Raw genomic sequence first — 17,315 nt, 5'->3', positions numbered from 1 at the left:
ATCAATTAGGCTGGAATGGACAAGGCTTAAAAGAGGAATAATTAGTCTTTAAAAATAGAACAAAAATACCTTCAGTCAATTAATCAAGTATTTATTGTTTCCTATGTGTTTATATTGTGCTTGCATTAGATATGCAGTGATGGAGTCAACAGACAGTCCCTGTCGTCAAGGATCCTGTAGACTAGCAGTGGAGAAGGAGATTTTACAAAGAAACTGGGAAAAATAAATATATAATAACCTATCATAATAGCTGCAGGAAAGAAAAATTCTGAGTGCTGTTAGGAGGTCATCATTTAGATTAAGGGGTTGGGAAAGGAATCCTTGAGGAAGTACACTTCAGCTAAAAATACAAGGATAACAAGAGTTCATTAGGTGTAATTGGGGGAAAGACACCCCAGGGGAAGGCGTTGACTGACTTGCTTAGCTTCCAAGAGGGGTGGAAAAAAAGGCAATGAGGAGAAAAAAGACTGGGAAAGTAATTAGGAGCTCTGCAAGCCAAGGATTTAGTATATTACTTTACTTTTGTGAAGGCACTGAAAGGTTTTATTCACGAGTAACACAATTCAAGCTTTGTATTAAAAAGTAGGGAGATCATATAGGAAGCTATTCTCATAAGTCAAGCTGAAGAAGTTGATGTCTCGAATTAAGGTGATGGCAAGGGAATAAAAGAAGAGGATGCTCTCCAAGTGTATTTTTGGCACAGAATCAAAGCATTTGCTTTTGAACTGGAAGTAGGTAGTTTGAGGGATTGTGACATCTGAGGATAAGTCCTAAATTTCTGATAGAGACAATAGGGTGGATGGGCATACAAATTATTTAAATAGGTAAGATTGAAGGCAGACTAGATTTAGAAGAGAAGATGAAGAGGTACCTCGTGAGTGTGTTAAACTTGAGATGTCCCTAAGATTTCAATGTGGCGATATCAAGGATAGGATAAGGTCAGAGTCATAAAATAGACTAGAGATGGAATTTGATAAAATAGTAAAATGGTTTAAGGAAAACATGTAGATTGAAAAGAGCTCTAGAACACAGCACTGAGAAATTTCAGTATTTTCCAGATTGCTTAAGGCCAGCATGATTGTGAGAATCGAGAAAGTCGAGGGTTTTTCTAAGATTGTGATTATAATGATGGGCCATGAATCTGCAAACGTTTGTAAGGAGAGATGGCAGCTGAGGGATAGTGAGAAACAGGAAAGAGTCAATGAATGGGAGATACGAAGGGGTAAAATGTTCCTCAAGTGGATACTATAGGAAAAGGACTGGATGGGCTGGAGAATGGGTGATTGAAATAGCAATTTCAGACATGATGTCATTTCTGACCAAGTTCTGCACAGCTAACAGAATGTATATAAGGGCCAATGGAATAAACTATGGCAGAAATGATTTACTTTAGTCTCTGGAAATTTTTCTTTTTGTTTTCTTTTTTTAGCAGAGCTTTAAAAAATCCTAAATTCTGTTTCTAACGGAGTTTACAGATTCTCTTTCTGAAGACACAGTTTTATTTTCTTTTACTGTGCAGAAGAGTGGCCCTGGGCTAACATCTGTTCCAATCCCCCTCTATTTCTTGTATGTGGGATGCCACCACAGCCTGGTTTGATGACATGTGTGTAGGCCTGCACCTGGGACCCAAACCCACAAACCCCGGGCCATGGAAGTAGGATGTGTGAGCGAACTTAACCATCACGCCACTGGGCTGGCCCCAATACATGTCATAATCTCCTGTGAGTTCTAAGCAGTCTTAAAAAAGAAGGAATTTTGCATGTTTTCACCTCTGAAATTGATGATCTGTATTCATGTATGCAAATGAGTAAAATCCATAAGGCATAAAGATACAATTGGATTAAAATATATGAATTTTTAAAAGTCCACTATTAGTATGATACAGGATCAATCTAAGAGTCATTATTAACTATATGAAGCCATATGCATGAAAATGTCATAATGTGAAAATAGCGTTATAGAACAAAGTATCTTTTCAAATCTGGGAGAAAATATAAATTCTACCAATAAATTCTATTTCTCTCATCCCACTAATAGGGCATCAATTAGAGTTTAAACTAGTCCCATCAAGGCACTGAATATCGTAAAAGCAACATAAGGCAGAGAAACATAAACCTAATTCACAAGGACATTTCTTCAGAAAACAGCAAAATGGCAGTTGTCTAAGATAAAATTTCCTATTGTAGAGGGAGAAGAAAATAAGTTATTCTTCTTTTAATAAGAAAATTACCATTTACACGATAGGATTGGGTTATTTGAAACACAATTCCTTGCAGCCGCTTCTCGTGGACTGTGAGGTTGATTTGTCCTGGGAATGCCAAAACCGAAGCCAAGAAGATTCAGGTGAACGCTAAGCTGAAGTATGATTGATTGGTCCCTGGAATTTAGCATAATTATGGCATTTCTTTTATACCAAGATTAATATTTTAAGAAAATATAAAAATTAGGTAAACCGTTTAAAAACATATGCCTTTCCTAGGCAAATACAATAATGTCAAGCAATAGTGGGCTTAAATATCAGGGAAAAAACCCAGACTGGTGGAAATGCAGACCAACTGAAGAGCCTGTCTGATTTGACCAGACATGGTACCCAATTCCAGGAATTCGGCTCAATAGCATCATTTTTTAGGTATGTGTTCTGCACCATTTGCTGGAAAAAAACCCTGCATTTTCCCAATGAAATGGTGTTATTTGAAACAAGAACTAGGAGCATGTATAAATGGAGGCATTCCTCTTAAGAAGGTGGACCTTTAAAGTCATTTTCTTAATATTGTTCAGTGTGATCTTCCTTCATGGGGATGAAGAGTATGCTGACCATTCAGTAGCAGTGCACTATTACTGTCATTATGAATCCATTAGACATATTCAGGTGAGCTGAGTAACAGCCTTGTGACCAAATTCTCTTTCTCTTACTTTTAGCAGAACATTTCATAGAACACAAATTGCTCTTTATTTATTTTTTGCCTATGGTAAAAATTCTAAGAAAAGATAAAAAGTGCTCTCCTTTGCCCTTGGATATCAAGAGAAGTATTGGATGCAGTGAATTTTGAGTATTAAGTTGCTGTCTTTGTGTCATTTATTATAATAACCAGTAAAGCACAGCTATATCTGATAAATCTACCAGCAGTAGTTATTGAATCTAGAATATTCTACCCTAAGAGTAAAGTTGAGGCGGAGGGATCTAATGCTTAACGACAGTACGCAGTTTCCATTGTCTTTGGAAGTTTGATGTTCCTTCCATAAAATGGTGTAAAACACATGCACACACATGCGTATAAACAAATACACTCATTCGTAAAAGGGAGAAGTAGCACGGTTGCAGTAGAACTGATTTTCGTTTGAACATTATCCTTGGAACACTCTAACATGCTGCTGTCCCAGCTGACTTCCACCTGCCTTTCTTTGCTCAGTGGCTCTCTCTTGCTATTGAGGCCCACCTTCAGCTGGTAGCACATACAGGAGAATAAACACCCTTCTCTCCCAGTAGCAATCAACCAATGACTCACAGCTGGAGTCCTTCCATCAGCTGCCTTAACCCTGGAGTAGGGTAACCCTGAGGGGTGTGTCCTACACTGGCTGCCAGAGTCTCTCCTGTGGGAGGAAACTCCAGTCACTCACAAAGGGAGCCGGTTCTATTGGCTGCCCTGTCACATTTCCACACTCACCTACTCATGAACCCTTCACCTCCAAAGTAAACTACTGTCACTCAAATCCTTGTTTCAGGGTTGGCTTCTGCTTCTGGAAGAACCCAAACCGAGACATACGCCAAACGTATGACTTTTAACTTAATAAACCCTGGAATATTTTTTATTTTAACTCAGTCCTTAGGTCCAAATTACAAACAACTTTGCTTATATAAACCTTTTGTATTGTGGTTTCGTATGTTATTCAAGTACTTATAGTGATCTACACATATAATAGATGAGCTAAAAATGTAGTAATGAAATGTAGGTATATATCTACATTGAAATTACACCAGCCTATTTAAAATGCTGAATTCACTTTGAGTTAATTTTTTGTGTGGTGTAAGATAATAGTCTACTTTCATTTTTTGCATGTGGCTGTCCATTTTTCCCAACACCATTTATTGAAGAGAATTTCCTTTTTCCACTGTATGTTCTTGGCTCCTGTGTTGACAATTAGCTGTCCATAGACAGGTAGTTTTATTTCTGGGCTCACAATTCAGTTCCATTGATCTGTGTGTCTGGTTTTCTGCCAATATCATGCTGTTTGGGTTACTACACCTTTGTAGTATACTTTGAAAGATGTTTGACATCGCTAATTATTAGGGAAATGAAAATCAAAACCACAATGAAACATCACCTCATACCCATCAGAATGGCTATAATTAACAAGACAGTAAATAAAAAGTGTTGGTGAGGAAGTGGAGAAAAGGGAACCCTGGTACACTGCTGGTGGGAATGTTGGTGCTGGCACTATGGAAAGCAGTGTGGAAACTCCTTAAAAATTAAAAGTAGAAATACCATATGATCCACTTATTCCACTTCTAGATATTTGTCCAAAGAACACGAAAAAACTAATTTGAAAAGATATATGCACCCCTATGTTCATTGCAGCATTATTTACAATAGCCAAGAGTTGAAAACAACATAAGTGCCGGATAAAGAAGATATGGCATATATATGTATATACACACAATGGAGTTCTACTCAGCCTTAAAAAAGACGAAATCTTGCCATTTGCAACAATGTGGATGGACCTTGAGAGTATTATACTAAGCAAAATAAGTGAGATGGAGAAAGACAAATACTATATAATTATACTCATGTAGAACTTAGAACAACAACAACAAACAAACACGTAGATACAGGGAACAGATTGGTGGTTACCAGAGGGGAAGGGCATTTAGGGGAGGGCAAAAGAGGTAAAAGGGCACATTTGTGTGGTAACAGATGGCAACCAGACTTTGGGTGGTGAGCACAACACGGTCTATACAGAAGTCGAAATATAATGATTTACAGCTGAAATTTATACAATGTTATAAACCAATGTGACCTTAATGAATAAATAAATAAATAAATAAAATACTGAATTTACCATTAATATTGCCAGTACAATGGTATTTTAATAATTGTGATGCTATCCTTGTAATGTTTTGAAAGAAGTCACAAAAATAGTAGGAAGTGTTTCTGCTTGATATTTATTGAAACTCTGCAGATACCAGTCCATCAATCTGTTAATCTTCTGGCATCTATCCACAAGGTAGAGAGGCAAAGTCAAAACATTTTCCTTAACTTTTTTTTAACTTTAAAAAGAATGGGCTCCTTGGAGTCTGTTGGTCACCAAATCCGTCAACCCTCTAGGAAAATGACTTCTTTCATGGCTCAATCAAAGCCTCATCTAAAATTCAGAAGAAATCTAAGACTTTAAGCTGCCATCCCCACTCCCGTTTCCATGGGAATAGACTTCAGACCAGGGAAAAAAAATGGATGGGGTTAGGAGTTTTCAGATAATCATTCAAAACCATGATGGGGTGTTTAGAGCTTCTTTCTTAGGTGATTGTTTTGTAGCCTCTTAACCCCTTTTTGCTAGTCTGTTTCCATGGAAATGTGACAAAATGGCTGTGAAACCTCCAGCAGAGATTATTGGCATTCTTGTGAATTTCAGCTTTGGCTGCAGTCTAGGCTGGGCAGTCTTTTGTCTCTCAATTTTACATATTAACCTACACTGTTTCCACTCATTGTCATTTTTCTTTCTAATTTTTACTTTCTTTGAAAATTCCTTTCACAAATTTATACCTATGATCAAGATCAAATGGATAGTGACATCACTGAAGAAGGCTTCAGTTTTAAATTTTAATGTATGAAACAGGACATACAACTGCAGAGTGTCAGAACTTTTAGCAGCTTGCAGAAGGAAACATTATTTAGTTACTGGACTCAATGTCTGTTAGATAGGTTTTGGTAGATAATGCAACAAAGGTGGTATTTAGAATAGTTAGCGCCTGGTAAGGCATGCACCAACCGATCAGAGGAGCTGGTTTGTACTAGCTAATTATCAGCCCTATTATATAATAACCAATAAGTTGCTAAACTAAAAGTAGCCCTATATAAAATGGCTAGCATTATATCCAAATAGATTATGCAAGGTCACAAACTGAGCTCCTATAAAACTTACAAAAGAGCCTGCAATAGAAACTGGGTAGAAATACTCAGCAATCCACCTTTTAAAAAATCAAAGTGCATATGCTGGCATCATCTTTCACATGAAGGTCATTTGAAAATCAAAATCACTCTTATTACTGAAGACATTATGCTACAAGATTGAGAAAGAATATCTATGGGTCTTTGATAGAACCCCTGGCAAGATATCTTGTGTTGAATGCGAAAAAAATAACAGCATGCTACATACATAGTTTTATTCTGTCCTACACTCTGAATTTTGCTGAACAGTTCAATCTACAATTTTTGATAGGGGGAATCCTGAAGTTCTGATTGACCTCATAAAGTACTTTTATTCTTCAGAACTCTCTTACTATTCTATAGTTGGAGATTTTTACCTATAAGTAAGTATAGGACTTATAAGTCCTATAAGGACTTGTCTTTTGAATTGAATTGGAAGAAGTAAATTTTCAATGGGTAATTATCTGGCTTAGGTAGGTTCCCAATTTAAATTTACGACTAACTTACTTACCATAGAAACCAATCTTGATTGATGTTTTCAACTACATGGATTGCCACAATAATAAAATAAAGCAGTCCAATTAATTTTCCGAATCACCATGGCTCCTTGCAAGCGCAGTTTGCTGTAACAGTAAACAGCCCCGGAGGGCGGCTTTGTCCCACAGGCCGAAACCTACCTTCAGCTGTTTGTGGAAATGAAGTTTTACTGGAACAGAGTAGCATCCATTCCTGTGTTTTGTTTGTTTGTTTAATTGCCTGTGGCTGCTTACCTACTAAAAGGATGGAGTTCAGTAGTTGCCACAGAGACCACATTGCAGGAAAACTGTGGCTATTTCTTCTCTTGTCTTTTAAGCAAAAGTTTGCTGACCCTTGCTCAAGCTTTTAACTATAAGATTATACTATTTCCAGAGAAGAAATTTTGTAAGTAGTAGAAGTTTTTTTGAACTCTGCAAACAGTCTGTTAGTAATGACCAAAAATGTGATTACCAGAGTGTCTGTACTTACATCCATAAACTCCACATTGGCTTTGGGACCAGTTGTTTCATTAAGAATCTTAATAGCTACAGGAATCTTCACTGTTTCTCCTTCAGGGACCCAAATACCCTATGGGGAGAAAAAATTCCCGTTAAATCTATATTAAGACATATACAACATATATACCAGAAACAAAATTTGAGTCAACCACTCAGTCTATTCATTTCTTAAAAAATAATTTAGAAGTTCTATATTTTTTATTCAATCAACAAACATCTATCAAGCGTCTATCATATGTTACAAGTTACTCGGCAATTTTGCTGTCTGCTTTCACTATAAGAAGATGAATCATATATGTATTCTGCTTTCAAGGTGTTCATACTCTTATAAAATTCAATTTGTGTGCATGACAAAGGCTTTGAATAGTGAAAAAAACATTGAAATAAGATGTAATAATAACATTTGATTTGGATGATATCATCAACTTCTCAAGACTTTCAGAGGGTGTCCCAATGTTTGAACTTCAGTCATCTCATTGGTCATTTAGGACACTGGGCTCAGTAATGGCGGAGGCTCTTTTCAGCTTTAGTATTAGCTAAATATTCTGCAACTAATAATATATAAGCAAATAAAAAGACATATGCTCACATTCCTGAAGTTCATATTGATTTGAGAACTCCTTTTTCTAAGGTAATTATTTAAGAATTACTTTTCAAAGGCAAGTTCTAGGGAGTATTGAGCATGTGTTAATTTATCTGTGTTATTAAATAATGTGTGTGTGTCTCAAGGATTTTATTATCTCTGAACTAATATAAAATATTTATATTGGTCATTGCTACTTCCCTCTTCCTATATAAATATAATTATAATATCTGAACAGATGTCTGTATTGGGAAAGTATAAAGTGGGCAGACTTGGATTAAAGTACAATAGTAAGCTAAATAACAGCATTTCTGGGTAGGCAGTTCAACCATTTGAATAGGACAATGATTTTGATAAGACATCAGGGATGCATAGAATATATAAGAATGCTTTTTTAAAGCATATTGTCTCAAATAAACACAGAAGCAAATATGAGGTTATATACCAAAAAATAAAACCTTACATTTTAATTTATTAGCCCTGACATCAAAAAAGTCTTCTCAGGCTAGTTTTAACATTAAAATGAAAGGAAGAAAAAAAAATAGTCTGCTGTTCCTGAACAGAACATCTCCACTTCTTGTCTTTCTTAATATCAGCTGGTTGTACTCATAAAAAAAAGATAAAGTTTTTCACTTTGTTCTTCTATGTGAAAACATGTATTTGTGCTACCCAAAATCATAATAACATGAGACATAAACACACGAATTATTAAAAAATCAAAATAATAAAGAAAAAAAGACTTTAACCTTTAGAAAGTAAATTTAAGGGTTCCTGTTAGAGTGACTAGCGAAATTTATGTGTCAAATGCAAAATAATAAGCCAAGTTCCCTGTGCCATAAAATTTTTAAAAAATTTATTAATGCAGAAATGGGGAAAAAACAGATGCGTAAGCTGCATTTTCTCACTGAAGTATCCAGGGTGGTGAACAGGCTCACCATCGTTGAACAAAATAACCACCGAGGGGTTACCTTATAAAGATGAGCATCAATATTAAAATATTCCTAATGTATACTTTTGAAATAAGAAATTACATTCAGTGCGAATTAATTTGAAACGCTTTTAAAATAAGTATAGTCATTATTTTCTAGGCCCAACCAGACAAAAATTCAACTGTGCTGATACTCAGGACATTGTTTCAAATCTTTTATGTTTAAACACAGCATATCTCCCACGAGGAGAAAAAATTAACCAAATAATTGGCTAAGCGAATTTGCATTTCTATGGTCAAGAATAACTTTTTATAGTTTAAGACAGTGTGTCCTTGTAAGAACTGATACATTAGTTAAATTTTAGGGTCAACCACACACACTACAAGCATAAAATTCAAGCATACTTATGGGACTTTCAATAAACTTTCAGTACAAGTAATTTCAATAAAGGTATAACACTCATAACAACAGGCAAATAATTGTCCTTAATAAAAATATTAACAAAGCTTTATGATTAAATGTTTAAATGAGTAATATTTTTCTCTGCTGAGGTCACTAGAGTGTATTTTAGTCCTGAGTTATGTGGTTTCCATGATTTTAAATAAAATTCAATTTCCAGACCATATTATCTGTAAAAACATAAAGGTAATTATCCGCTACCAGCAATCCAAGAGTGAGTTATCTTTACAATGGAAGTCTAGCATAATATAAATAAAGATAAGATAAGTTGTATTTCTTTGAACATACAAAGAATTTGAAGATTAGAAGTCACTAAGTCAGCCTAGAATAGTTTCTATTCAAATTAGGTGCTCAGTTAACAATTTTAAATTTAAATAATAAAATATGCATACTAAGAGATAAAGAAACTTCTGCCTTTTGACCTTCCAATAAATCAGTTTTATTTTAAAGAGATTAGATTGTTTTTGGAACACTCAGGAGAGAAAATTAAGGTTTATATTCCAGCTGTTAATATTTTGTGTTAAATAAATCTTTGCTTTAAACAGGAAAAAAAAATGAATATTTTAAAATGCAAAATTCCTAAGATCCAACCTATTTTAACAGATTTGTTTGTAAAAATGTAGGCTTGCATAGAGCTTTGGGAAATATATAAAACATCCAAAGTAAATTTTGGGAATTATAGTAATGGACATTACGAGAAGGATTTAGCACTAAGCCAGCAGAGTTTCTTATTCTTGTTATTTACCATCAGAAATAAATTTCACCACAATTAACCTTGAGCCTGGCCTCTGAATTGGTTTTGTAACTAAGCTGAATAAGTAAACACGCAAATGCCATCATTTCAGCTTTCCCTTTCCAGAAACATCTCTCTTATAGACAACTCTTGATGTCACCTTCTCCTTCGATCTGACTTGAATTTCAGAAAGTCACTTTTTTAGTTTGCATATAGTGGTGAGGACATTAAAACCAGAAATTATCTGTTAAACCATATATGTTACCAGGTAGGCAACAAGTGGGTTGGGAATTATCCTACACTAACACTGCATCCGCACATTTGAGATCTGCTAATAGGGTCCTGAGGGGGAGACTTTCGGAAAAAGGAGCAGAAGAAAAGAACCACAATGGATTATGGCTCACTGCTCAGGCATCTCCGGGATTTCATAGAACACTGTATAAAGGGAAAGAGAAACTGGTTGCAACTGGGCAATTTGGATTAGGACAAAATTTGCTGAAGGGCAGATGATATTGAAGGGGGCTCAGAAGATCATTGAGAAAAAGAACCAGTTTTTCCTTCCTACTTTTTCATGACTGCCTTCATCCCAGCTCATTCAAAAAAATTAAAGAATTCATTTGTACAGCAACTTCTCAATAGTGTAAAGTTTCTCTTCCCTGAATATTCAGAGGAAGTGAGGTTAGCGGGAGCAATAACTCTAGCTGTAGTCTAAAACAAGTCTGAAACAAAACTTAGAACAACTGATGGCATATGTTATTTTTTACTTACTTTATAAACAGTTCCAAAAGCACCCGAGCCAAGTACTTTCACTCTTTTGAGCTCAGTTTCTTTCAAAATGCGAAGTTGAGCTTGATTGGGGGCTGTGCCACTGGGAGTTAAGGGTTCTACCAGCTGCAAATCAAAAAGAATACAAGGTTATATGACTCAGTCCGGCAATGAGCAGCCCTCCTCTTCTCCTGTTCTTTGCTTGAGAGAAACAAGTAACAATTGTGCACCTACCTTGAGGCAAACTAGGCTGGGAGATGTTTTTTGTTTTCTACTTGGATAGAAGTTTAGAGACTAATTAGGAGCTCTGAATTCTACCTTTTCAAGCCCCTTTCTTTTTGGCATCTTCAGCTAAGACTTAGATTTTAGTTATTTCAGCATACTCTATCAAAGTTTTCTTTCTCGTTTTAGGAGATTTGATACATTAAAAAAAAAAAAATGCTGCCTTCTTAGCGCTTAAAATCTACCTGGGAAGCCAGGAGAAACATGTCAGAAAAGAGAAAAATAGTTTATCACAGTGCCAGTACCCCAGGACATTGCTCCCAGTGCTTCAGTGTACGTATAAGTTACCTCAGGATTTGGTTAAAATGAAGATTCTGGTTCGGTACTGCTGGAGTGGGGCTGAAATTTGCATTTTTACAGAACTGCTGGCGATGCCCATGTATGCTGATGGACCCTGAACACATTTGAAGGTAGCAAGTCCCTAGAGTACCTTCCATATCAAAAATTCTACAATTCCATGACAACTTGATTCTAGATCATAAGTGAATGCTATGGGATGCAAAGGAATAAAATAACCCACGGGAGACAGGTTCCCCAGATTTGTCTTTTCAAAGGAGGTACACTGTAAGACGGGTCTTGAGATGATAAAAATGGGTTGACATGGTGGAAGGCACTGCCACCATCAAGAACAGCTTGGACAGTGTGGGGAGAAGAAAGAGGATGCAAAGGGGAACACAACAGCGAGAGGAATGCGACTGGAGGACGAGATGAGGGTGGGAAACATCAGATGGTGAGGTGGGCTGAGTTTGGCCAAAACAGGGAAAATTAGGTTAATAATTTAAGATGTCATAGTTTAGATATGATTCAGCCAGAGAGGATCAACAAGCCAGGGCAAGACATGGAAACGTATGCCAATCCCTTGCTCATGCGAGAAAAAAGAAAATGTAGACATGAAAGAAATTCTGGGTACCAAAGTCTATGTCTTACGCTACAATTTTAGGTTTTTATCTGTGCTTGAGGAGAAAGGTGAGTGAGCAAAATAGGAGTTTCTCTTTTTAGAGTTAAAGGAACTAAACTTTAAACACGGACAAATAGCTTGTTCTTTCTCAGCATAAGGCAATAATTAAGGGCAAATCCTACTCAAATTGTCTTGAAAACCACCAAATATTTCACGTGGCTGTTTACAAGGCTGAGTGCACTGTGGCCCTCCAGCTTCCTTATTATCATCCTGCTTCTGTGCACATCACAGTCTACCTAATTAGCTGAACAGTCTGGAATACAGGTAAGTGTAGCGACACGTAGCAAGAATTTGGGGAAGAAGATGCTAAAAATTATCCATAAAGTTAAGCAATTTCCTAAGAGTTTGACAAGTAATAGGCTTCTACTTCATTTTCAAATTTATATTGTAAAAATGTATACAACTGCATTCAAGTCACATTAAAGAAATCTCAGAAAGAATCACACAATTCTTTGTTAAATCTGAAAAAGAATCTCCTGCAGAGATTGCCCTTCATTTGAATCCAACACTGCCGTGAAGGATTTGTTCAGTGGACTTTGGTACACATACTATGTATATAATAGGGAACTTCTATGAACTATTTTTTAAAATTGCATACAAAAGTCATATAAAAGTTATTGGAAGGTTAGGGAGTGGATTTCAGCACTTCAGCTAGATAGACTTAAAATACATACTATACACATGCTCTGGCATACACCAGGCCATAACTTCGTATTTTGAAAACTTTACAATTCTATCTGAGATGTTTAGTCCCCTGCAATTTCCTTAAGCATCATTTAAATATTTTTACAAACATATTTTTCTAGGAATTTGAGTCTTACACCATTAAGAGAAGCATAGTTTCATTTTGTGAGCCAGTCTGGTGGAAAGAGCATCGGGTTTAAATTTGTGGGTACACCAGTGCTGTCACTCACAGGCTTAAAAAGTAATTTACTCCTCCTGGACTCTCATCTTACACCTGTGCAATAGGTATAGCAGTAATTACCGTAGAAGATTGTTAAAGGATGAAATAACAGAACGTAGGTGGAAAACTTTGCAACACCGCCTGCCGTACTGTAGGCATTGACTCTGTCCCCTTCAAGGGATAGGATCACGTCTCATTAATACATTTTTTAATCACAACAGCTAGCAAATCATCAAACTTACAGTTCATCTCAATAAGTATATGTCTAAAAACTACAGTTTCTAATTTTATGCATGTAACAGAAGAAAGACAATTTGGAGTAAAATGATTTTGGGGAAAGCATATCAACATTCCAACAATATATCATGCTTTAACAAATTTGTCACATCTGAGGCAGATTTCTAGCTTCCGTACTTAAGGATTTGAGTTGATCCTCTTAAGAGTTCTTCCTCTGTTTAGATGGTAGAAAATCATAGTTATTTATTTTAACTGAGAGAAAGATGGGAATTCTACAATTATCTAACTTAGTGCTAAGCAATAACTTTTTATAAAAAGTAGAATCTGCCTATAAAGCCAATCAGTATGTGTTTATTTAGTAATGAAATGCCAAATTCATGGATGTTCTTAGAAAGAACCATATTAAATGAAACAAAACGACTGTTTTCATAGCTATGAGCCTTTCCTGCTTATAGTTGAGACAGAATTTCTCTTCTATCTATTCAATGACCTAAATGTCCACTGCTGTTCCAAGCCTTTGATTCTTTTCCCAACTCTGGTTCACTTCACTTTTCAGAACTCTCCCACCAACTGCCCCAGCTGGTCACGAGGGAGAATTCTATCTGTGTCCAGTATGCTAGCTAAACTGATCATATGCACAGCACATGCACTGCATCCACACTTATTCACACGTGCAAGATTGAAAGTGATCAAGTTGATCTCCTGTAAACATTTAGCTAAATAGGAATTAATAGTATGTTTTCACATGAATATAACCAACTACCTATTTTATGCTTGAACATGCCTGTTGATGAGACAGCCCATTCTAATGTCAGATAAGTCCAATTCTTAGGAAGTATTTTCCTGTCTGTAACTGTAAAGCAGTTTCCTAAAACTTGCATGTGACTCCTCTATCTAGTTTTGACTTCCAGAGGAAAAGAGCTAAAATTTAAATCATTATCCGTGTGCAAAATTTATGAATGAATATTTCCATTCTTGACAGTGTTAAGAGGAAAGGTCAGACTGTCATGCTGTCAATGAGAGAGAAAACAAACCCAGGGAAGTCTGTCTCCAACAGCATTGCTCTGAATTGTTCAGACAGGCACAAATGTGTGTAGCAGGAGACAGAGGCAAGATGTGAATTGAAAAGGATCTGGTAATGCATAGTCTTTCGTAATTGTTTTTCCCCTGTAACCTGTACAAGTGAAAACTATCAGCTTGCATGCTAGAGAACTCAGTGTGGCAATAAAAAAGAAATTATAATAATTTATGGGTAATTTCCATATTCACAATAACTAACATGCATAATATTAAATGCATTTCATAATCTATGTGGTAAAGTCTGTGTGATTACAATACTAGGCTTTATCCCATAAGCTCAGTGTTTCACTGCTGGTATAATGAGATCATTGGCTATCAATTTAATGGCCCTAATTAAAGCATAAATAGCTTGCCTATCTGGCTTTATTTTGAACAGAAAAATTCCATCTCTTTCTAACACTTTTCTGGTTCTGCTCCTGAGATATCCTCTACCCAGATATTTTCTAGTTCTGTGGCTACTGAGGTATCCTAGAGCTCACCAATGTGATCCATCCCCCAAAAGAAACAGACCTGTCTTTCCCCAGTACGATCATTTCTTTGACTCCTGTCATCTACTCTCTTTAAGCCATGAAACTGCCTTGACTACTTTTACTATATGCTCTGATTTTTCATCAACTTTGTATAACATACTAGGAAATACAAACCCTCAGCGGGAAATTGAACAGAACTTTCACCTGGATGAAAAAACTGAGTATTATCTAAACCTTCTAAACCTAATGAAAACCCCTAAACACACGAAGAGATAAACCTCACCTCTGTTTCCAGGAACCTTCTCAAGGCTCTTTTCTTTTTGATGCTCTTCCTTCTAACATAAACTGCGAATGTTAGAGCCATGATGACCATGATGAAGAGCCCGCCGATAACTCCCGCTGCAATTAGAGGAGTCCTGCCAAGCAGAAGGGCAAAAACAGGCGTGAAGGGAGAAAAGGCCCGGACATTGTCCACACGCCACAATCTAGTCAGTGAGAAGTAATGCAAAGAAAAATGCACTCACACTGGAACAAAACTTTTCTCGTGGTAAAAACTGTAGTTGTTTTTTGTTTTGTTTTTTAATAATAAACCATGCACATACAAGTAATCTTCAGAGATGAGCAGCCACAACATGCCATTTGATGAAAATATGTAAAACTTGGTAACACAGTGAAAAATGTGTCAAAATGTTGATATAGAAGAATTTTAAATTGTGTTAATTTTACGTTTATCTATAAATAAATGGAAATACATTTTAATTATATTGTGGTGGTATATAACATTATTTTCAGCATTTTCTCTAAAGCAAGCTTTCTCAACAGTGGCACTATTGACATTTTGGGCTTGATGTGGGGAACTGTCCTATGCATTTTAGGATGTTTGGCGGCAACCTTGGCCTCCATCCACTAGATGCCAGTAGCACTCCTGTCCTCCAGTCATGACCAGGTCTCTAGACATTGCCAGGTGTTTGCCAAAATCATCACCAGGTGAGAACCGCTGCTCTCAAGTGAAAATGAGTGGTCTGAAGACATACAAACCCCACACCTCCAGAGTACGAGGGTACCAATAAGAGAGATGCATTGACAAGCATGCTGTTTCAGACTCTGGCAAGGGCAACTTTGATGGGATAAAGGGCAGGAGAAAGACTAAGAATTAGGTCAGACAGGTTTTCAGTTATGATAACAGGAATAAATATTATTATCAAAACTTCGTCTAAGCATCATATACTCATAAAAAAGGTCTACACATTATGTACATTATGTATCACATAAAAAGGTGTAAATCATACCAAAAAGGGATTAGGAAGAGATTGACTGGAGATTTTTATTCTTAAAATGTTTCTGTAATATATTGCTAGTTAAGATATAATCTTGAAGCTGAGCACATTGTTTTCCAAGATAAATCTTTTCTTTGCTTGAAAAGTAACATTTACGGTCTTAACTCCTCATTTTAGAGTAGAGTAGTATCTATGAGCTTTCTTGTCAGAGCCCTAAAATATATTAATTTCATGTGCCATGGCAAATAGCCTAGAGGAAAACACATAGGTGTTACCTAATACATATTTGACCATGAAGTCGTAATAGGTATCAAAACTAAAAAAGAAATCCCTGAATGTCTACGCTTTCCACAGTAAGCATTTTATATCTTATATTTCTATTTTCAGAAGTATCTACTCTATACAACAGCTATATTCTTTAGGAAAAAACCTACTTGCTCTTGCAAAATGAACTTTTGCTCAAAGACAGATCAGAAATAATGATGGCAGATGATCCTAAATAAATTTTCAAAGTTTTAAAGAGGTTTTGAAAAAATTTGTGTAACTTCTATAAATGAAGCTATGTCTTTTAAACATTATGACTGTTATATTGTCGTATAAAACTGCAGAAAAACCTTATAAAGTAGTTCACCTAAAGGTTGTTTCCTGACAGCTAAAAGCACCATAGCATACTGAAATGTTGCTATAATTCAGCCAGATTTTCCTAAATGGAATCTTCTAGAGTCCAAAAATCTATGCTGAGAAAATTAAACTATAATATGAACACACACTCATCATTGTGATGTGTTTTGGTGTGTGTAAGATCATATTTTTGAGCATACCAGTAAATTTGTATTTCAGAAAATATTTTAAGTTTTTAACCCAATGCATAATTTCAGCTCAAGTGCCTAACATTTCCCTGAAAAGCCACTACTATAAAAAGGGCTGCATCTTTGTTTCCTCACCTCAATTTTTTATTGCAAAGATCTATGTATGACTGAGGATGGTTTCCAACACTTTGTGGATTATAGATTTGAACCAAACTCTAACCTATCTTTGCCTACCTATTTTGCAAAAGAATAACTGGTGTATATTTATGAAAATAATGTCAATGTTGCCATAAATTAAAAGAAAATGCTATATTTTGTGGGGTTTTTGTTTATTTTTTATTTTGAGGAGGATTACTTCCAATATAACAAAACAAAACCCTGTCTCCATTCTCTTCATCTAATTCAAGTGGATATCAATTTTCATGTCATTACTTCTTAGTTTGGTCATGACAACGAAAAGAAAACATTCAAAAACTAAATAGACAGTAACTTCTATGTTGTATTTACTTTCGATAGTTCCCACAGCAGTTCTTTAGATGATCTTGACTTCTTTACCTTGTTTCTTCTCTTACCACTCTGCAGGAATGGTAGTGGTACAAACAACCTGAAGAAGTAAAGAACTAGAGTTTCTACACCTAAAAATCACACATAA

At 35.8% G+C, this 17,315-nt stretch overlaps 1 protein-coding gene across 4 annotated transcripts in view; it reads right to left on the bottom strand.

Annotated features, from left to right (window-relative positions):
* The window catches only part of ERBB4 (erb-b2 receptor tyrosine kinase 4), a 1,114,677-nt gene that overhangs the window by 219,304 nt on the left and 878,058 nt on the right, over positions 1-17,315 (bottom strand). For all 4 annotated transcript variants that reach the window (XM_046644934.1, XM_046644936.1, XM_046644933.1 and 1 more), the window contains exons 17-19: positions 14,861-14,993; positions 10,650-10,772; positions 7,149-7,247 (exon numbers count right to left, since the gene is read on the bottom strand). In XM_046644934.1, coding sequence (XP_046500890.1) covers positions 7,149-7,247; positions 10,650-10,772; positions 14,861-14,993 — 355 coding nt within the window. The remainder of the gene's footprint in view (positions 1-7,148; positions 7,248-10,649; positions 10,773-14,860; positions 14,994-17,315) is intronic.

The sequence above is a fragment of the Equus quagga genome, chromosome 17, assembly GCF_021613505.1.
Source record: "Equus quagga isolate Etosha38 chromosome 17, UCLA_HA_Equagga_1.0, whole genome shotgun sequence".
Taxonomy (NCBI): domain Eukaryota; kingdom Metazoa; phylum Chordata; class Mammalia; order Perissodactyla; family Equidae; genus Equus; species Equus quagga.
The sequence above is the reverse complement of the archived record's forward strand: the minus strand, read 5'-3'. Positions and strand labels throughout refer to the sequence as shown.